The following is a 22,969-nucleotide window of genomic DNA, read 5'->3' as shown; positions in this document are numbered from 1 at the left end:
CTCCCATCCTCAAACCCTCTTCTCGTTCTCAAATGTCTCTTTCCCCAATGTCTCTTTCCCCTCCCCTTAGAGCTATTCTATTGTGTCCCCACCTCTCCCAACTTGTTTGTCAAATTTTAAGCCCCCTGCTCCTTCATTGTTTCTCTTCCTCCTCTCTGCTTGTGACTCTAAGCAGCATTCGTGTTCTACATTTGCCTGCACTCAACCTGCTTCTCTGATGGTCTCCAGCTCCTCTCCGTTATAAATGCATAGATCGCTTTACCAAGCGTAAGACTGTCAAGGCAAGCAGAGTAGGAATTCAGGCCGCCTCGCCACAATCTGAGCTTTCATTACGGTGTGTTTTTGTCCAGTTTTGATCTCCTCAACTCATAGCAGCTACTCGCTTACAGATTCCTTTAGTAAACCCTTTGGCAGGGATGCAAATGTCCTCGCAGCTGCTGCAAAAACCTGCTTTTAAAGGCAGCAGCATCTCCGTCCGTGCGAGAGGCGATTTCTGGCTGAACCATAGGGAAGTGCCTGCTCTGGCTGAGTGTGCGATATACATGTGTATGTGTTTTTTTTTATTTATTATTTGACAGGATCCCCTCTGCAGTCTCTTTTGCTTCCCCTGTTTATTAAATATGGATGGTACGTTTTTCAGCATTTGGAGACTAACTGCAAGAGGCAAGTGTCTCCACAGACCCGCCTTGTGCATGCACCTAAACCCTTCACTGAGCAATCTGTCAACATGTCAGCAACACATGTTTTATATAAAAAAAAAAAAAAAGCTTCCAGTGGGAGTAATTTCACAGGGAACTGTGGGGGCCTAGATCCACATCGGGAAGAGGGGAAAAACTCTGATGAAAGATTTTTTTTTTGTTTACCCTTCATGCAAGAGTTACAGAGAAGAATTTGCCAAAGGACAAAACTGAGTGTAAGAAAACAGCGTCATCCAGTTTTAAATGGTACTTTGATATCCTCTGGCCTGGGGCACAGCACCTTTACACACATAGACAAATCTGACTGTGTATTATTGTTTGCATCTTCTTATAATGTAAAAAAAAAAAAAAATCTTCCTAAATGCTTTCATTCGTTTAATAAAGTACAAATGCACCTGCGTGTTCAGCTGTCTTAAGTTTCAGGAACATTGACCCTGTCTTACACTCTGCGGCCTCGTGCCTATATCCCGTTAAGTAGCCCACCCCACATTTCAGTGTGCAGTTCAGTAGAATTAATATAACATTTAATATTGAAATCTTTCTGCATATCACCAGTTAATACTGGCAAAATTTTCACACCTCTATAAGAGGGTTAAAACTACTCCTGAAGGACATCAATCTGAATCACACACAATATATGCACCATCGGGGCGTGGGCAAGGAAAGTGTGAATGTCCCCTCCGAAATCACAGCAGTCAGCTTGTGCTTGGCTCTGCCTCTCCCACAGGCTTTTCCATGTCTTTGGGTTTCTTTTTGCTTGCACCCTTCTTGTGCACGCCGTGACGACTCTGAAGCAAAGCCAATGTGTCTCGCTTCTCGATACGTCGGAGCTGCTTCTTCTTAGCTCGTTTGAGCTTCGCAGGATTTGTGATTACTTGAACTATTTCTGCTTTTCTTTCATTCTCCAGGCGTCTCTTCAAGTTCTCAGCTCGCCGCTGCTTCTTCTCCTCTTTAGCTTTCTGTTTGTCGTCCCGAAGTTGCCGGGCAAAGTCCTTGACCAGGCGCATCTCCTGACGGGCCTTCATCTTCTTGTCCCATGATGTGTGGAGAGGGCGGTCCTTGACCATGACCGAAAACCTTTTCTTTGGATCTTTCCAGACCCTCCCAGACTTGGGCTTCCCCTTTGGGACTGTCGCATCCACCTTGTGGGAGGGGATGTTCGTCGGATCCTGGAGCACCTTCCTCTCAGGCCGCGGTCTCTGGCTGGGGAGCGGGGCTGTCTCCGGCGGTGCCCTCTTCTCCCCGGCCGGGTGTCCGCCTCCCTCGTTGCTGGGCGCCTGTGGCATCGGAGACTCGGAGACTAAAGGAGTCTCCCCCGTAGGGCCCCTCGCATCCCCTCCGCCCTGGGCGTCCGCCGCTTCCTCCACGGTAGCCAGAATCCGAATTGCCCCATCTGCCCCCTCGCTGTGCGCGTCGGCCACAGAGCCGTCTTCCGCTGTAACGTCCCGCGGGGCTCGGCCCCCAGGCGTCGGCTCCTGCGGAGGAGAGTCCCCGCTCCCTCGGGGTGTTCGGCCATGCTCACTGAACCCGCGGTTTCCGCGCACCCTCGGAGGTCTGTTTCCGACACCACCAACTTCCTGACGTTCAGTGCAGTTGCAGTATCCCCTGCAGATGTTCTGTTCATCACCCGCAGTCTGACAGACTTTAGGGAAGAATCCGTGTGTCTCAGAAGATAGAGAACATCTAACCATGTGCTTACTTGTGTTCCCTGTGAGCAGGTGGTGCATACAGGTGAATGGTGAAGATACTTTCTATAGTTTTAGGAGCCGATATCTGTGGGATAAAGGTAATGGGGCTGCCTTAGTCTTGTATCCTTCTAGGGTTGATATCATTGTCACCATTGAAGTGGGCCATAACACAATTTAACACAATAATTTTTTGAGCATTCAGTAACATTCAGTAAACAAATCTAACCAATGGTTGCTTTGTTAAATCCTTGGTGCACGGATTTGCTTTTACATTTTATAAATTTGCATTATAAATACTTTGCTTTGGATAAAAGGGTTCTTGGAAATATTCAGCTGTATTTTTTGCATGATTTATTTTTAATTAATTTGGAGGGACCTCCTTTCTTTGTAGCATATATTTGTCCAGAATTTATTTTGACATTGAGTGGGAAGATCCTCTGGAATTGTACTGGCCGCTCCAGTACTGCTATTTAGCTCCAAGTCACACTTTCACATCCAGATACACTCATAAATCTTAAACACACAGACCCACATACAGCTCTCTGTCTTTCACACATACATGTCCAGCCGTCACGCGCGCACACAGCCAAACGCCATCCCACAAAATATGCAATGACCGCGTCACTCGTCATAAGGCACCCTTGCGCACCATTATGTTAACACACTCACCATTACATACATATCATACAGACGACTACACAAACATGGGAGCAGCTGTAACGTCCCCAAAACACATACCATAACATACAAAAGCACAAATAACAATGTCACATACAAACCATCACCAGACCCTAGAGCTGTCTCTCTCACACACGTGTAATCCCACAGATATTAAACAAAGCCTGTACTGCTTCTGTACCATTGTATGTACACGAGGGATGCTTGCACTGCTGATGCTTACTCTGTTTCAGTACTGTTCTGTAAAAGAGGATGTGTACTGCTTTTCTATGTACATCAAACAAGAACTTACATCAATAATTTGCAGAGCCTCTTTTGCAGATGGGTTCTGCTTGAAAGAATTTTGCTCTTCAGCAAAACTGTTTTGAAATACTTTGGGTTAGTATACCAATCCTCTGCTTACACTGTCTCAGTGCTATTGCACAGGCAAGTCCCACAGTTGCTGCACTATATATTGGCTTTCTCAATAAACTAGTCCTAACACTTTTATGGAGTTTCATTAACTTCTATTGCACAACTGCTCACCAAGCTAAAATTTACAACAACAAACAAAACATAATTTGTTAATAATCACATAGGCAAAACCTAATGCATTTACAAATGCTTGTTTACATCAGTTGTTGCAATTTTCCAAGTGGTGGTCAATTTTTCCTGTTTTATTGTTGTAAGGAAATGCCTCCTTGGCATGGTTACCCCTGACTTTTTGCCTTTGCTGATGCTAAGTTATGATTTGAAAGTGTGCTGGGACCCTGCTAACCAGGCCCAAGCACCAGTGTTCTTTCCCTAAACTGTACCTTTGTCTCCACAATTGGCACAACCCTAGCACTCAGGTAAGTCCCTTGTAACTGGTACCCCTGGTACCAAGGGCCCTGATGCAAGGGAAGGTCTCTAAGGGCTGCAGCATGTCTTATGCCACCCTAGGGACCCCTCACTCAGCACATACACACTGCTTCACAGCTTGTGTGTGCTGGTGGGGAGAAAAAGACTAAGTCGACTTGGCACTCCCCTCAGAGTGCCATGCCAACCTCACACTGCCTGTGGCATAGGTAAGTCCCCCCCCCCTAGCAGGCCTTACAGCCCTAAGGCAGGGTGCACTATACCACAGGTGAGGGCATATGTGCATGAGCACTATGCCCCTACATTGTCTAAGCAAAACCTTAGACATTGTAAGTGCAGGGTAGCCAAAAGAGTATATGGTCTGGGAGTCTGTCAAACACAAACTCCACAGCACCATAATGGCTACACTGAAAACTGGAAAGTTTGGTATCAAACTTCTCAGCACAATAAATGCACACTGATGCCAGGGTGCACTTCATTGTAAAATACACCCAGAGGGCATCTTAGAGATGTTCCCTGAAAACATACCCGACTTCCAGTGTGGGCTGACTAGTTTTTGCCAGCCTGCCACCCACCAGACATGTTGCTGGCCACATGGGGAGAGTGCCTTTGTCACTCTGTGGCCAGAAACAAAGCCTGTACTGGGTGGAGGTGCTTCTCACCTCCCCCTGCGGGAACTGTAACACCTGCCGGTGAGCCTCAAAGGCTCACCCCCTTTGTTACAGCGCCGCAGGGCATCCCAGCTACTGGAGATGCTCGCCCCTCCGGCCACTGCCCCCACTTTTGGCGGCAAGGCTGGAGGAAATAATGAGGAAAATAAGGAGGAGTCACCCCCCAGTCAGGACAGCCCCTAAGGTGTCCTGAGCTGAGGTGACTCTCTTACTTTTAGAAATCCTCCATCTTGTAGAAGGAGGATTCCCCCAATAGGATTAGGGATGTGCCCCCTCCCCACAGGGTGGAGGCACAAAGAGGGTGTAGCCACTCTCAAGGACAGTAGCCATTGGCTACTGCCCTCCCAGACCTAAACACACCCCTAAATTCGGTATTTAGTGGCCCCTAGAACCGAGGAAGATAGATTCCTGAAACCTAAAGAAGAAGACAGACTGCTGACCTAAAGCCCTGCAGTAAAGACGGAGATGACAACTGATTTGGCCCCAGCCTCACTGGCCTGTCTCCCTACTTCAACGAAAACTGCAACAGCGACGCATCCAACAGGGACCAGTGACCTCTGTAGCCTCAGAGGACTGCCCTGCATCTAAAGGACCAAGAAGCTCCCGAGAACAGCGGCCCTGTTCAACAAACTCCAACTTTCTGCAACAAAGAAGCAACTTTAAAGACCCCACGTTTCCCACCGGAAGCGTGAGACTTTCCACTCTGCACCCGGCTTGACCTGCAGAAAACAAACACCTAAGGGAGGACTCCCCGGCAACTGCGAGCCCGTGAGTAGCCAGAGTTGACCCCCTTGAGCCCCCCACAGCGACGCCTGCAGAGGAAATCCAGAGGCTCCCCCTGACAGCGACTGCCTGCAACAAGGAACCTGACGCCTGGAACCAGCACTGCACCCGCAGCCCCCAGGAGCTGAAGGAACCGAACTCCAGTGCAGGAGCGGCCCCCAGGTGACCCTCTGCCTAGCCCAGGTGGTGGCTACCCCGAGGAGCCCCCACCGTGCCTGCCTGCATCGTTGAAGAGACCCCCAGGTCTCCCCATTGCTTTCTACACAAAACCCGACGCCTGTTTGCACTCTGCACCCGGCCGCCCCTGTGCCGCTGAGGGTGTACTTTCTGTGCCTGCTTGTGTCCCCCCCGGTGCCCTACAAAACCCCCCTGGTCTGCCCTCTGAAGACGCGGGTACTTACCTGCTGGCAGACTGGAACCGGGGCGCCCCTGTTTCCATTGAAGCCTATGTGTTTTGGGCACCTCTTTGACCTCTGCACCTGACCGGCCCTGAGCTGCTGGTGTGGTAACTTTGGGGTTGCCTTGAACCCCCAACGGTGGGCTACCTTGGACCCAACTTTGAACCCTGTAAGTGTTTTACTTACCTGTGAACTTAACATTTACTTACCTCCCCCAGGAACTGTTGATTTTTGCACTTTTAAAATAGCTTATTGCCATTTTTGTCAAAACTGTACATGCTATTGTGATTATTCAAAGTTCCTAGAATACCTGAGTGAAATACCTTTCATTTGAAGTATTACTTGTAAATCCTGAACCTGTGGTTCTTAAAATAAAATAAGAAAATATATTTTTCTATATAAAAACCTATTGGCCTGGAGTAAGTCTTTGAGTGTGTATTCCTCAATTATTGCCTGTGCGTGTACAACAAATGCTTAACACTACCCTCTGATAAGCCTACTGGTCGACCACACTACCACAAAATAGAGCATTAGAATTATCTCTTTTTGCCACTATCTTACCTCTAAGGGGAACCCTTGGACTCTGTGCACACTATTTCTTACTTTGAAATAGTATAAACAGAGCCAACTTCCTACAGTTGTGTTTTCGACCGTCTTGCAGTTGGTGTTGGAAACAGATGTGAAACCCATGGGTGAACCTGGAAAGCTATACATTTCTGAAAAGTAGACAAAATTGTGAATTCAGCAAGGGGTCATTTGTGTAGATCGCTGAAGTTTTTCTCGAAGAAACAAATCATTGAACTCCAGCACTAATAAAAAATAAAAATCAGTAACAGTGTTCTTGTCTGTACTTTTTGGACTGATTGTCAACCTACAAAAGTAATATACCATTATGTTCAGGTCACAGCAATATATATATATTGTTGGCCATGCAAAAATACGTGATTCCCTGAGCCATCAATTTGGCTGCAGCTTATGGTGATTTTTCATTGTGTATTGACCATGCATTAATTCTTGTAGTACAACCTAAAATAATAAAAATGGTTATGAAGGAAACATGCATTTTTTAAATGTGCCCAGGGATAGTTTTTTTTTTCTTTTGCACAACTCTGAATTTGGGATTGCCCATAAAACCATGTGACTGAGGGCATTTTGCAAAATATATATTTTATTGCTCACTGTCTTACGTTTGAAAGCTGAAAAGAAATTCAGTTGATGATAACATATATTTCACTATACTCTGTTCCTACCTGTCTCTGGGTAAAAATGTGCCCATGTCAGGAAATTTCTGAAGATGTTTCCTTTGCAATGTGCTCATTATGGCAGTGTGGGCTCCTGTGATATTTAGTCCTGGGAACGGTAGGGACCCAGGGAAACCTACCAACCCCAGACATTTCTCAAAAGTAGACACCAGAGAGTACTGGTGTGCAGTGCATGGATCCCTGTATTTTTTCTTACCCAGAATGCCCTGAAAACTTCAAACTTTAGCTGCAATCTATTTTTTGCCACATTTGTGTGAGGAAAAGCTCTAGAGTCTGTGTGGTCCACAAAACTCCTACCACCCAGTGTTTCCACAATTAGCCCAATAAAAAATAGTACCCACTTGTGTGCCCTATCCTATTGCCCATAACAGCATAGGACAAAGGCTGTGAACTAAACGTACTATTAATGTAGTCTTCGCGTGGTCACTGGTTTGGTCCATTTTTGTCTCACGCTACAGGCCTACCCACACACATGTGGTATGGTTTTCATCTGGAGAAATCTGAAAATGCAGGTTGGTAAGACCTTTGCATTTTCCTGTAGGTTTCTGTTTTTTTTCTCTCTCATATAATATGTGTAATTTGAAACAGGGTATAAAATTGTGTGGGGGTTTATGCACCATCACCCTGGCTCCCCGTAGTCTCCACTTTTTGAAAAATGTCTAGGGTTGGTAAGTTTCACTGGGTGCCAGCCTACTTTGATCTCAAATACTCCAGTGACCCTCTGTGAAGTCACCAATGACCTTGTTTGGGTAGTCTGTTAAACCTTCCATTACAGAAAGTGCACTCATACCAGTATACGTTTGAAGAAAGAGAAGGGCTATTGGCCAAAGGGCCACAGTGGCATAATACAGAGTTGCAAATATCTATATTTAGCTGTTCAGCTATGCATCAATCTAGGGCTAACACCTTTAAACCTAATTAGAGACAAATGTAGTGATACATAATAGAGCCAGGGGCATTGCTGTAGTGCGAAGGGTGCACCAGCAATGTTCCCTGTCTGCAAAGCAGTCAGTGAACACTGCGATGGGATGGCCAAGGAGGCCCCTGCACTGCCCATGCCAAGTGCATGGGCAGTGTAGGGGCCCCCCTCAGTCACCCTATACCCCATCTCCACCAGCCTTTTCAGAAACCGCTGCTGGAGAAGGGAGGCGTAATCCCCAGGGTAGTGCTGTTTGCAGCTCTGCCCTGGCGGATTAGGACCTCCAGGCCGACAATAAGCCGTAATCTGGTGGTGCTGGCGGTCCGACCGCGGCGCTACCGCATTGGTCGTAATATGGCACTCGGACCGCCACCGCGAGGGTCGTAATGAGGCTGTATATGTTTTAATGCCTCTGCTTTAAACAGCCTTGATCTTCCTCAACCTATCAGTAGCATTCAACACCATATCACACCACTCCCTCATCAACAGGCTCAACAGCATCAGCATCCAGGACATTGTCATCAAGTGCATAGCCTCCGTCCTCACAGAAAGAACACAAAGGGTCCACCTACCGCCCTTTACCTCAGAACCTGAAAACATCATTTGCGGCATACGCCAAGAATCCTTCCTCAGCCCAACACTTTTCAACACCTACATGACCCCACTCACGGACATTGTCAGGTCGCATGGACTCAGCATCCTATCCTACACAGACGACACGCAGCTCACCCTCTCGCTCACCGAAGAGCCATCCACCACCAGAAAGAACTTCCGTAATGCCATGAAAAGTGTTGCTGGCTGGATGAGAACCAACTGCCTCAAGCCAAACTCAGACAAAACGGGAGTGCTGATCTTTGGGAAAAACATCTCTGTATGGGCCAACAGCTGGTGGCTTTCCGAGGTAGGCCCTACACCCGTGGTGACAGACCATCCCCGCAACCTCTACTTTATCCTAGACAGCGAACTTACCATGAAACGCCAAATCAGTGCAGTATCCACATCCTGCTCCACATCCTCCGAATGCTCTGCAAGATCTTCAGATGGATGCCCAGTAACACCAGGAAACCCTTCGCCCAGGCCCTCATCAGTAGCTGACTCGACTACGACACCCAACTCCTCAAGAGACTCCAGGTCATACAGAATGCCGCCGCTAGACTCATCCTAGACCTCCCAAACAATCCCACGTCACCCCCACCTCAGGAACCTCCACTGGCTCCCCATCCAGAAGACATGTCAGTACAAGGCTCACGCACACCTACAAAGCCTTGAAAAACCAGGGACTGACCTACATCAACCACTGCATGAACTTCCACAAACCATCTAGACGCCTACGCTCCGCCTCTCTAGCCCTAGCACATGTCCCTTGCATCCATCACAGCCACAGTGAAGGCCGCTCCTTCTACTACACTGCCCCAAGACCTGGAACGACCTGCGCCTCTACTTACGAATATCACCCTCCCTGATCAACTTCAGGAAGAAGCTCAAGACCTTGCTTTGCGCCTGAGACCCTGTACCATTAATGCCCGGATAACTTCAGGGTGACAGTGTGCTGTGCTTTATTACAAATACTGATTGAATATATTTGCCACAATCTGTCACCAGAATCTATTCTGTAGTCACACTATTGAAAAATAAAGACTTTACCCTTCTCAGCAGTGCTTCTCACATAGTTTTCCATACCCATCAGGTGGCCATGTACCACGTAGAAAAAAAATGGAAGCTGCCATTTTATTTGTTTGCAGTCCTGACCTGGTCAATAACACTGACCCTTGTGAAAGCAGGCAAACGAGAGGCACATGTGGAGAGTTGAGTCTCCCCTCTCCATTGGTGATTTGTGTGCTTTCTTTCTTGGGGTGGGGAGATGACAATGTTATGCGTCCGTGTGTAAATTGCAAACAAACAGTCCCCTGGTGGATAGTTAACCTTTTCCCTTCAGTAGGGATGAACTAGGCATATAAGTGGTGATCTAGGCCTAGTTGTCCCCTCCGGGAAAGGGAAAGGTTTAAAAATTAGTATGAGCCCTTGGGGAGCTGGCCCTTTTGCAAGGGAAGACATCACCCGTCCCCCTCCTAAACAAAATAATTGCCTGCTGGCGCACTGTAGGATTCCTGCTTGTGGATCGTGGCCCAGATGTGGTCATCGAGCAAGAATCCTTTAGTGAGACTCTCTCCGTTCCAATGTTACCTTCTTTGACATTAGTTTTCCAAGGAGGCAGGCCCCCAAGCCCTTTGGGCTGCAAACTGCAGTTAAACATGGCATGTGCCATTTTTCCCGGTGACTGTTAGCCCTTTTCCAATACTGCGGTGTATAGGGAAAGCCAAGCCCCCCCCACCTTTAGTGAAAGGAAAAGATTGATGAAACACTTTGTCACTCAGGGTGGGTTGGGGTGGTGTGGGGATTGGGAATGGTTGGTCCAGAGCAGGAATACTTAGTGGAGGTGCACCATGGGAAAGCGGAGGCTCTCGCCTTTCCAACAGTAGCTCTTCCACAATGAGAGGTGCCCAGGAAGGGACATCTGTTTCCCCTAAACGGCGACCATGACACTTACATGTCTCTAGCTGGTGAGTCTTCCTCCCAAATTATGAGGGCCGCTTGCCCCCGGTTTCTCACATCATATTTGGCTTAGTGTTTGTGTGTTTCCCATATCTCGCCTGTGCTTGGTACCAGTAAATCAGTCTGCAGCCTTCGTCAAATAAAGCATCATAACTTTTCACGTGCGTATTACCATTATTGGCTACAGATTCTATTGTTTGAAACAGCATGTGACTGGAAATGAATATCAAAACAACACGTAGTTGCACTTTTTTTGCATTTGACTTGGTGACTCATTCTTTCTTAGTCAGTTTCCACCAGTTCTGAAAACGTTCTGTTTTTTCCAGCTTCGTAGAATCAAATTTCTTTATTTACCAATTTCGCAGTGTGCGGTGTTTGTATCTAAATGTCTCCCCCTCAAGTTATGGATTTAGTGCGTTTATGATTTGGAATATCATGAGCCTAATTGCAAGAAGAATATTCATCTGGTAATTTATTGTTTATCCTCTCACCCGTCTCTATTAAGAGGAAAGTGAACAGAATGTAGTTTGTGGAATCTATTACATCAGATCATAACTTCAGTGTATTACGTTTGTTTTATTAGATAGTGTATGTTTCTTTGTTAACACTGATTTTTAATGATAATAGATGAAAAAAATGGGCGAGCTGACTCCTCTGATCGTTATCACCTTTTTCACCAGTACTTGTATTTTCATTTTCGCATTTAACTGTCTGTAATATCTTGTAATACTACCACCTTCTTTACTGATCGATTTGTGAATATATTATATTTGATTTAAAGTGCAGTAGATACTCTTCATGATTCTGCATATAGGAAATTAATGTCTGATAGAGGCATGAGCACGCATTGGTGTTAACCTATTTAAAATGCTTCTGTTCCCCTCACCTTTAGACCCTCCGCCTGTCATGCTGATAGTTCATTTCCTGGAACAAGCTTCCAAGCCCTTGGTTAATGAGCAAAACCAGGTTCAGCCCCCGCCAGACAACAAGAAGAACCGTACCTTGAAACTCCTAGCTCTTAAAATCGCGGCCCACCTGAAATGGGGCCTGGAAACACTTGAGAAAAGGTGAGTGTGTGTGTTTTTTTTATTTCTGTTTTTTAATATTCAGTAGTATCTAGCTTTGCGGCAAAGTTTCCATGGCATATGGAACTCCAGCGAACAGCATGCTTTCCGATACTCATAACTGCTATAACTGTGGCTCTGTGTTCCCAGTGTGTGCAACATATGTACAATATATAGCAATGGCACTGGGCAGATCACCTTGAATGCCTAGATGCTATATGGAGAGGCATCACAAACACAAAATGTAGGTGCTGTAAGCAAAGTAGACTTTCCTGCAGTCTCAACTAGAGTCATGGTACTGAGGACGCATTTAAGGAGATTCCTCCCTAGTAGCCAGGTTTCAACGTGTTGCTGTATCACATTCTCTGCCCGGTCGGGAATGCAGGCACACAGTTGGAGTGCCAGCCTCGGCCACCATTCTTTAGCAGTTTGCCCGAATACCCCTGAATCGTCACACTACTTTAAGGGTCCCATTAGTTGTGAGGTGGCTGCGGCCAAGGACGGCACTGTGGTTCTGATGTGCCGTAACATATGTCGAACACATCATGCTTCGTGTCTGCTGTGACGCAGACATTTTGAATGACCTCACCTTGTTAATCAGGGCCTAATGTATGGTCAGTGTTAGCGCTTCTTTCGTGTTTGTTAATACAAGTATTTTACAATAATAGCTCCCAGTTCCACGACCTCTCTACCGTGCTGTCTGCCGTCCCAGAGAGCAGTGGGGCTCGGCCGCCGCCGCTGCCACACCCGGATGTTCTCTATCCGGATGTAAGCAGTGGGCGGGCACAAAACACCCGCTTCAAATAAGGTTTGCTACAGGATGCGGGCGGGATTTGCGTCCAAATTATCGGACAATAATAAACCTGAACCGTTTATCCGCCCCCGGTAACAGGTATCTTCCCCTGGCACACTGGTTTGAACAAGCAGTTACTACCAGGTAGGACCTAGTTAGTGGTACTTGGCTGCACAAGTTCAGGAGCGAGCGTAATTTGCATAAAGCTCCTGATCTGCAATAAAATAGGTAAAAATAGTTTTTGGACCCGATTTTAAGCCAAGTGCTAATTTTAAAAGAGACCATTAAACATTTCCTTTAGCTCCCACCCTTTTAAGTGAACTAATCCAAAAACACTGTTGCTGTGACCTTCCTTAAAAGAAAAGCAATTTGGATTTGCCAGGCTAATGAGAGGAGAAGCCCTCTAAACAGAAGGCTAATCTGACCGAAAGATGTCCTTTTGAGTGTTCGAGCTTCCTTTGAACAATGACGACCTTGCTTGTTGGTCAAATTGTCCTGCAGGGCTGCATGTATGTATCCAGAGGTTGATCATTTGGGAAGGAGTGTGAATGTTATAAAATGCAAAAGTGGTGAACCGGCATCGTCCACAGCCATCTGGTGCCCATATTTACCAATTCTACCCTCCCAAAGAGAGACAGAATAGTTTAATCTTTGTCTCAAGTACTGTGAAAAATTAGCAGTTACTACCAGGACCATTTGTATCTAGATACTAGAGTATCTGACACTCTGAGCATTATACAAGTATGTGAAGTTGTTGATTCATATTTTATCTGCTACAAATCTGCCCTTAAAGGGTATAGAAGCCTTTCTCCTACTACCTCCTTGAGTAAGCATTTGCTGCTTTTCCTATCTACTTTAGTCAAGTGTACAAAGAGAGTATGTGATCAGTTATTTGGAGTGCATTATTACCTGACTAACTAAACCACAGAATCTACCAGGAATGTTGACCTTTAACCACTAACTACAATACGATACAGAGAAAAGTACTTAATTTATTCACCAGAAGGTGTCAAGTCAAAACAAAAAAAGGCATCATGTGAGGGGGTGGTGGTGAGGAGGAGAAAGGGAGATGGAGGAGGAGGTGCAAGGGGAGAGAGAGAGAGAGAGGGAGAGAGAGAGAGAGAGAGAGAATATGAATATGAATGAATATATATGCATACATAACGGTAAACATGTATTGTGGTCCAGTAATGACATTTAGGAGTCTCTAGTGATAGAAAATAATCACTTGGGCGAATCCGGAGTAGATGTTTATGTGGTGTAATAAGTTAGCTGGTATATATTCTCATATGGCATATTTAATTTGATGTAGTTTGCATGAAAACGATTTTGTAATCAGAAAAAAGGTACTACGTATCCTGGACATACCATTTGCTTGCCTTCAATAAACAGAAAATTAACTGTTAATTATGTTATCCATAAGAGTAGTTTTAATGGACATATGCTCTGCTCTGTTAAGATGCACATTCCTTTTGTTTAAGTAACATTTTAAGCTGCTGTCTGCAGTGTTCGATTACCAATGGATCCTGATGGCAATTAAACTGTTCAGTTTTTGTTTGCCTTTCATGAAGAGGGTGTTGATAAAGTAAAGGGCAATGTTGACGTTCAGCAGTGTGGTTTTGGACCGTGATTATCTAACTGCAATCATGGTTTTTATTACATCATAGTAGTAGCTAAATATGTGAACTATATTATTTTCGATAGATGTTGTGCGATCTAGAACCCTTTGTAATTTCCTGCAAAGTTGACACTTTCGTATTTTTTTAGTCTCTCTGTTCCTGTGTTAAATATGCTGCTGAACGAATTGCTGTGTGTGAGTAAAGTTCCTCCTGGAACGAAACATGTGGACATGGACCTGACAAGTCTGCCTCCGACCACTGCCATGGCTATAATTCTCTACAACAGATGGTACTGCTTTTTACTTTTCTTAATTCAAATCCAGCATTGCTATGTGTTTCTTCCGTGAGGGCAAAGTAAGAAGAATTTGTTTAGAGCATAAATATGTTTTAGGCACAAGTAACCTATTCTTTAGCACTTGATCTCAGGGAGTGGGGATGGTTTCACTGAAGGATAATATGGGATTGTCTTATATGTTGACATTATCTCATAAGCAAATTGTGGCTGTAGATGATATGGGACAGTTTCTGTATGTTTTTCTGGCAGCCTTAACTCTATTCAGAACATTGTTTTGTGACTGATTGTTTATGATGATCAGCATTCCTGGTGACCTATACGGGAGAGGTCTGAACACCTTTGACCTATATGGGAGAGGTCTGAACACCTATACGGGAGAGGTCTGAACACCTATATGGGAGACATCTGAAAATCTTTTGTGCATAGATGTCTCTTCCATTGTCTGTTTCCAGTAGAGAAGCCTATACAGTTTTCTGATCTCTTAAATTAGCTGCAGCCGCTTTTTTTTTATTTTTATCTTACAACACTTCATCATAGTACACTATTTGAAGAATAATTTGCCCTTTCTGTAAGTATTTGTACCTCGGTGTTGCGCTTGAATGTTTTGATAACGTTTAGTAGCAAGGAATTGTGCCTTGTTTATTCTCCTATTTATTTGGTTCCTGCTGAATACAAAGACGTTCGAGCGCCATCTAGCGTAAAGTAATTCACTGAGCAGTCTTTAAGAAAAAATGCAAAAGCACAAATCAATACGGATGTCATGATGGTTCTCTAATGTCAGGAGAAAGGTCCTAAAGTTTTACCGGAAACCCAAATGGTTCATAGGAGTTGTAATACTATCGGAAGGACATTTAACATACCTTGAATCAGGCTTGAAAAGAATGGCTTACATTTTTTTTTTTTTTTTTTTTGACTCCTTGATGATTCCACAACAAAGGTAGGCATTATTGACCTCCCTGAGGCCATAAATAGATCCCCCGTGTCTGAAGAAGGCCTAGATTAACATACCATCTTTCAGAGAGGTTATGCTACTCATGCGACCGAGGGGAGACACCAGTCTTTGGCATTTTGAGTTTTTCACCAATCAAATATTTGATCACTGAACCTGTACTTCACTGTACGATGTTTGCTTCACTTTGTTTATTACAATCAAAACTACTAGTTATAACAATTACATTGTGATGCTATATTCTCTTTATGCACCAATTTCAAGAGTTATACCTTTCCCATCCTTACACCAAACACCCATCCCTGAATAGGAAGAAGGTTTATAGATTGGAATCACAGTAAACACTTCAGTCTATGCCAGGGTTCTCCAACCTTTGCTAAACCAAGAGCTACCTTTCTTTAATACAAATCATTTCAAACAACCAACAGAAAGTAGTAGTGTCACAATTGGGACCATTTAACAGATGGCCATTCCATGCAGGATTATTTGCAGTGCCCACCACCAACGTGCATCAGGCAAGCAGGATTACTTGCTGTGACCATCTCAGCCATTTAAAAAAAGGTCTATCTATTTCAATTTTAATTGCTTCTACATGGCATAAAATTGCTATATGTTATGTTCCCAGGACCAAAGTAAGAATATCCTTAATAAGATTCGCCATCACAGCATGAATTGCCATTTAAATATCAGCCTTAAGTAAATTTTAACTGTTCGCATCAGTGGATCTGAAAATACACACATTTTATTCATAAATACAACTTTGCAGTTTTGGAAACATACATATTCACCCAAACAAAATGTTTTTATTTTTTGGTTGGGTTACGCATAGGGGAGCAACTGGAGAGCTACCAGTAGCTCCCAAGCTGTTCATTTGAGACCACTGATTGAGGCCATAACACCCACCCACATTAGAATCTAGCTTACATAACAAGAGAAATTGCATTGCATCATGTTTGCACGCACCATTCTCAACATGATTGAGAACCAGGCTGCTGAAATCATGCTGTAATGGAGGACCATATTTTGCACCTATGTTGATAATTTTGAGCGGCAGCAAGAGGACAATTATTCACCTTAAGACTTCACAATCTGTAGTGGTGGTTCACTAGTTTGTCATTTTTAACACTCGTACTATCTAAGCAAATGTTTAACCTCATTACCACCAGTTTATCAGCTGAATAAAGAAACGACCAGGTGAAAGTTGTCCAGGTTGAGTGTGCCATTGCAGGGCTCTAGATAACTTTTTTTCCCCGTTCACTAACATTTGTTCCATTTGAGTTTGAAAACGTTTTGGTAAACTCTACAAGTTATGCAGTCATTGGTGGATTGTGCAGAAAGTACGATAAATGTGTGAGTGTGGAACACGCAGCCGCAGTATCATTTAATTCCTGTGGTCTTGATGACAACCTGCCGCCCCTGGCATTCAGTGAATCATTTTAGTTTGGATTCATTCACAAATTGAGCAGTCTGCTACCCAGAGCATTACCGCTACTCTTTAAACCAAGCATTGGGAAAGCCAATATGTCTGGCATTGCCTACTAGCTTCTTGGCTTTGTCTACGCTTGTTTTGACATTGTAGATGTTATTGTTTGGAAAGCAGCCAGGCCTGCATTAATGTTAAAAAACCACAAATGGTAAAATTAGAAACATTTTTTGGTCTCTTTTGTGACAAAAGAGAGGGGACAATAGAGATGACTATAGACTCTAACTTGAAGACTGTGAGGAAATGCCTCCTTGGCATGGTTACCCCCTAACGCTTTGCCTTTGATTCTAACTTATGATTGAAAGTGTGCTGGGACCCTGCTAACCAGGCCCCAGCATCAGTGTTCTTTCCCTAAACTGTACCTTTGTCTCCACAATTGGCACAACCCTGGCACTCAGGTAAGTCCCTTGTAACTGGTACCCCTGGTACCAAGAGTCCTGATGCCAGGGAAGGCCTCTAAGGGCTGCAGCATGTCTTATGCCACCTTAGGGACCCCTCACTCAGCACATGCACACTGCTTCACAGCTTGTGTGTGCTGGTGGGGAGAAAATGACTAACCCGACATGGCACTTCCCTCAGAGTGCCATGCCAACCTCACACTGCCTATGGCATAGGTAAGTCACCCCTCTAGCAGGCCTTGCAGCCCTAAGGCAGGGTGCACTATACCACAGGTGAGGCATATGTGCATGATTTATTGTGTGTACAACAAATGCTTAACACTACCCTCTGATAAGCCTACTGCTCAATCACACTACCACAAAATAGAGCATTAGAATTATCTGCTTTTTACCACTATCTTACCTCAAAGGGGAACCCTTTGACTCTGTGCACACTATTTCTTACTTTGAAATAGTATATACAGAGCCAACTTCCTACAAAGATCCTAAGGTAAAGATCAAATAAGAAGTTGCCCCCACATGAAACAGATGCGCTTTATTTTGAGGTATCTAGATGCGGATAGGTGCAGATGGGCTTGCCCATGGCACACCGCCAATACCCCCGCTGCGCACGTGCATGTACGTACATTTTTTAGGGACTAAACGTGCTCAGTCCAGTGGGCAAGAACTAAACCGGGACCAGAGGCAGCCAAAGAACAGCCTGCGGTATGCCCTAGCCCGGAAGCAAGGAAGTAGGTTAAATAGAGAAAGGGAGGCCTACCCCTTAGTAAAATGTCAGCGGTGCAAAGCAACGCTTAACGCTTCCAGGGGGAGCGTGCAAGGCAGCACGCCAACTTATTGTTCTTAGCCCCAATGTGTCATTTACAGGCTGCCAGGGTCGCAGCTGCTCCTCTGAGTGTACCTCTTGTAACCCCTGTCACTGCCGTTGTGACCCCTGACCTCAGGAAGCATTATCTGAACAAACGCATGTTTTATTTTCTACAACTTCCAGTGCGACTGCGACGGTACTCTTTAGGTTCTACAAAATAAATGAGCAATGCACGCTCTTCAAATTTATTTAAAAGTAAGAAATAAACAGATTTTAAAAGAAGAGTTTGCCATGTTTCAGTATTTGGAATACATGAAAAATGATTTGTGAAAAAGTTTCACCTCTCTGCTTTACACAAGTGAGAAAGCATAATCAAAATAAATTAGCATGAGAAATAATTTAGGTCCATAACATACTTCATATTCAAAATATGGTCCATATCAATAAATACAGGTGAGCAGAACTGATATTTGTTTCTTTTTTGCTTCTAATTAAGATTGATCAATACATATTTCTCGTTGCAGTATACACAGAAGTAACTATTAAATGGATGTTTGCTGTATAAATTAAGTGTCTCAGCCCTGTGCTGTGTTTCGTGGCACTTTGTTCTCCTAGCACATCAGTTTTTCATATGGTACCAAGAGAAGAAAGCAGTGGGTCCCCTAGTGTATCATTTCAGGGGAGGGTGCTGCGTAGGGACCTCAGCTGCTGACTTCGGAACTAGGGGAACCAGGTTCGAGTCTCGGCGTCGGCTCAATATCTTATGATTCTGGGCAGATCACTTACTCTACTCGTGCCTACGGTTCAGCGCCTTGGGACCCGCGCTTTACTAATCCTGGATTCATTTCTGCATCCTAATTAAAACATAAGAGGCACCTAAAACGCAACAGTGTTGCATTATACTGATCGTGTATTTATTATGGAACTTAAGTGATATCAGTTATTGTGATGTTATTAGTGTTCAAGTCATGTGAGATCACATCCTTTTGAACAGTCGGGTCCAAAGGTCATTTGATGGCATTTAATGTGATGCAGTTGATGTTACAGGGTGCATTTTTTGGAATCGATATACATGTTTAGCTGGAAAAAAATATCACGGTTGTGATTCTATACGTACAGACCGTTCTGGGACTTCAGCGCTAGGTGGCACTATTCCCTTAATATGTTAATGTTTCAGTTGCATTCTTACACTGGATTGCATCATGAAAGAACAATAACAGAGCTGCTGAAACTTCAATGAAAATACAAACTGCTGTGAAGTGAGAAACTGGAGCCAATGAAAACATCAACAAACGATCGTTACCCCCGACTGACCATGTAGAAGCATACGCCATTTCAGATTTGTTAGCTTTGAATTGTATAGAAAACGAGGCATTACCTTTACATAACATTTTATATGATGTGTAGAATCGTTCAAAGGGCAACGAGTGAAGACACTAAATGATGATCACGTTGCTGTGCAAGACTTCTCCGGCGCTTTCTAATGTACAAAAATAGATACACGGTATACCCAGATGTTCTCTTGTTTGCGTTTTCCATACTCTGGCGTGCTGTTTTTTGTTTTTTTTACTATTATAAACATTGCCCTAGCTCCTGTATTTCTCTTCCGTCCTGTTAACAGTAAACAGTTATGAACCTTAATATTCTAAAAAAAAAATCACTTGTCCACTTCAGGCCCAACTAGATCCATTCTCCAGAATAAATCTGTCAAGACTGTGTGTTCAGTTTAGACAATAATAATCACCAGCCTGTCTAGGGCAGCGCTTCTTTAGAGGCAAATGATGCCTGGTCGTTTGGTTCCCCATACATGTGATTTTTGAACCTCAGTAGATACCCATAATTGCGTCCTTGCTACTGCGGGAGACATTGAGTATGTTTTTCCCAATCAGTCTTGCATCCTGTCTTTGGCACAACGTGAAGGTTGGAATCGAAAGGGCCCATCTTTCAGCTTGCCTGTTTTTTTAGATCTCTCTTAAAGACGAGCTTTAACAGTCTGTTGTTGAAGACTTGTTTTTGGGCAATTCCAATACTTACAGAGGCTTTTGAGTCAGCCCTTTCCTTAATATTGGTTGGCTTTCCTCTACTCTTATTGGCTTGCATCTTATTGAGTGGATTTCCATCCATCCCTCTTTTTGTATTTGTCTCCCTGCTGCAACATATCTTCTTTACTATCCTTTTGATTGGATGACTTGAATCCTTACATCAGTCCACACCAGGGTACTACTTTTTTCTTTTGCTTTAGGCATTCCATGGGTGTGCATGTTTTCTCGCTCTCTCCTACACATTCCGGCCACCAATATCCTCCATGTTGCGCCTTCCACCAAAGCTTGTCCATTACTTTCCATAATCCACCTCGTCCCTTTTTTTTTCTTTTCTCTTTAATTCCCCCCCACCCATCTCTGTTGCCGCTCCTCCTTCCCCTGAAGCTCTTCGCCGTTTACCTTTCTCTCTCTGCCCACGCTACCATTCTCTCCCTGTCACTTTCTTACCTCCTTTTTTTTTCTCTATCATTTTTAGCATGCGGAGTAGCTGCAATTTTAAGTTGGACGACTCCTCTGTTGAAAAAGAAAGAAAATAATATGCTTTTTTGTGTCTGTGTTAGGTTGTGTGTGTGTATGTGTATGCATACATTTATCACTCCAAAATATATGTGTGTCATCTTGGAACAGCAGATTAAAATGAAAGCAAATGTTTACTTTGTCATAACCCATGCGCATTTTTAGGTGATCACGGAACAGCTACCATAGTGTCATGAAACATTTGGTATATATATATATATATATATATATATATATATATATATATATATATATATACACACATTTGGTGTGTATGTATGTATGTGTATATATATATATATATATGTGTAGATATATATATATATATATATATCTACATATATATATATATCTACATATATATATCAAATGTTTATATATATACCAAATGTGTTTATATATATATATATATATATATATATATATATATATATATATACCAAATGTTATATATCACCGTTGAGAGGAGAGCTGTCTTGTTTGTCCCATAACACAAGTGTTTACCAAGCCTAAGGCGTATCTTGGATATTTGTACAAAATCAGTTTAGCCCATAAGTCGTTAATAATTTTCAAAGAATGTCTAGAATTATTTTGCTTTCTCAGTAGTTTTTTTTGTTGATTTGGGCTTTACGAGAAAACGTTGGATGTGGGTGTTGTTTTTACATAGTGTGAGCAGCCAAGTTCAAAAGCAGTGGGGCGATCTGTTTCTAGTAGGGTTGACACTGGGTGGCTTCTGATTTATGACTAATTAAAATATGTGAAAATCTGTCTTCTGCTTTTTTTTACATTTTGCACAGGCAATCAAGCAGTAATATTAAAAATGTGAATTCCAGTAAGAGTCTACATATTTTACTTCTATTCAGGCAGTGTCCCAGGTCCTTGTGTTGTAAAGGCTCCCTAGATGTTCCTTTTTTTTTTCAGCAGAAAATATTTGAAGAGGGATTGATCACTTTTGCTATGTAGGTGATAGGTCAGGTCTTCAAACGAGGCTTACTTGTGTGTCTAGTGTAATTATGCAATGGAAGGAGAGCTGTAACCCTATGTCTCCAGTCCTTCGGTCTGGCATGCAGAGCCATGGAGAATGCTGCTTTGTGGAAACAGTGATGTCTGGAAACCTGACGAGTAGAGGCTGGTACAATCTAGGTGCACAGTGTTGGGCCTCTGGAAGAGGATTCAGACGTCCTGTTCAGGGGATAAATGCTTGATTCCGCATAGGAGTGACAGATACTTACTTATGCCGGGGACTTGTTTTGAAGTAACATCACCAGTCAGTGGTGAAATTCATTCATTTTGCGTTCAGTTTATTGTTGTGTGCCAGTCCTGAATCTGAGCTTTTCCATTGCTGTTGGTAATGAGAATACATTGAGTCTTATTAAGGATTATGCTAAGCTTCACATAGGTGCTGGACATCAATATGTGTATCACTGAGGGGCAGTTTTTAAGGGAATCGGAGTCCCTGTTTGGTCAGACTTTCATGTAAAGTTGGGTGTCGTTTGTACTATTGTGACTCTTGATTGCTTAATTGAGAAGTATGGAGCTTAAGAATCCCACTTGCATCAGTTGGTGTCAATCTGCTATGGAAAACCAGAAGTAGAGAAGAATGGCTGTGGCCAGTTCCATGTGTGCTGACGGAAAGGTAACGAGAGCTTAAGCCTTAGCTTGATCCTCAGTCGTGTCATGTGCTGCTGAGTATAGGCAAAGGATATTATCCAGGATTTAAATGTTAGCCTTTTCACTCCCTCAATGAGACCTGAAGGTGGATTGGTAAGCGTACAGAAGGTGGTTTGTGTTAAGCTATTATTTGTATGGCAATTGCTGTTTTCAATGAATGGCAATTAGGTTGTTGGGGCTAAGTCACTGGGAGTTGTAGTGAAAGTCTGTTTAAGTGCCTGGCAAGATGCCTTGAGTCGGAAAGACTTTACTTTAAGATTTGCTGTATGCCTTTCTCCGGTGAGAAATGTCGGAATTTTCGATTTGAATCTCTTCGTGGGTAGTTGGTTTGAGAACTTTGATGTCTTTGAGGTCTGCTTTTCAAAGCCCCTTAAAAGTGCACTATTTAAGTACGTTGGGTGAGATGTCATGGTGATCATTTGTTTAGGTTCGTTTCTAATGTTGGTCATCTTTCTGTGAAGACTTGCTAATAGCTATTTGTTGAGAGAGTAAAATGCAGGACCGTGTTTATTTAGTCTCAGAATGGTCACCACACGCCTTATTTGCTTCTTGGTGCAAAAGCCAGAGCCACATCTCAGCTACATTGGGCAGTAGAAGTTAATTATTATAGAGAGCATGACAGTTTACAGAAAATTAGAGTGAGTTGGTTTATTTTCCAGAATGTTATGAGTATACAGCTTTATTTGTTTAAAGTATGCTTTCATTCAAAGTTCCATAGATACGTATTTCCATTTTATTTAGTGCTTTTGATCACCAAAGGATCTGGGCATACAAAAATGAAAAGGAAACTTTACAGTTATAAAGCAAATTGGGTTAGTAGCCAAGGGTATGAAAAGAAAGCTTT

The 22,969-nt window shown here is 43.5% G+C and overlaps 2 protein-coding genes across 2 annotated transcripts in view; one reads left to right on the top strand and one right to left on the bottom strand.

The window, feature by feature from the left end:
* Positions 1-22,969, top strand: part of INTS8 (integrator complex subunit 8) — a 629,314-nt gene that overhangs the window by 21,425 nt on the left and 584,920 nt on the right. The window contains exons 3-4 of the mRNA XM_069220496.1: positions 11,380-11,554; positions 14,112-14,252. Coding sequence (XP_069076597.1) covers positions 11,380-11,554; positions 14,112-14,252 — 316 coding nt within the window. The remainder of the gene's footprint in view (positions 1-11,379; positions 11,555-14,111; positions 14,253-22,969) is intronic.
* Positions 1,206-2,389, bottom strand: LOC138283082 (coiled-coil domain-containing protein 86-like). Its single transcript, XM_069221228.1, has one exon. It carries the CDS (start codon positions 2,387-2,389, stop codon positions 1,394-1,396), a length of 996 nt encoding a protein of 331 aa, XP_069077329.1. The 3' UTR covers positions 1,206-1,393.

Source organism: Pleurodeles waltl, chromosome 2_2 (genome assembly GCF_031143425.1).
Source record: "Pleurodeles waltl isolate 20211129_DDA chromosome 2_2, aPleWal1.hap1.20221129, whole genome shotgun sequence".
In the NCBI taxonomy this organism is placed as follows: Eukaryota; Metazoa; Chordata; class Amphibia; order Caudata; family Salamandridae; genus Pleurodeles; species Pleurodeles waltl.
Note: the sequence above shows the minus strand (reverse complement) of the source record. Positions and strands in the feature narration are given on the sequence as shown.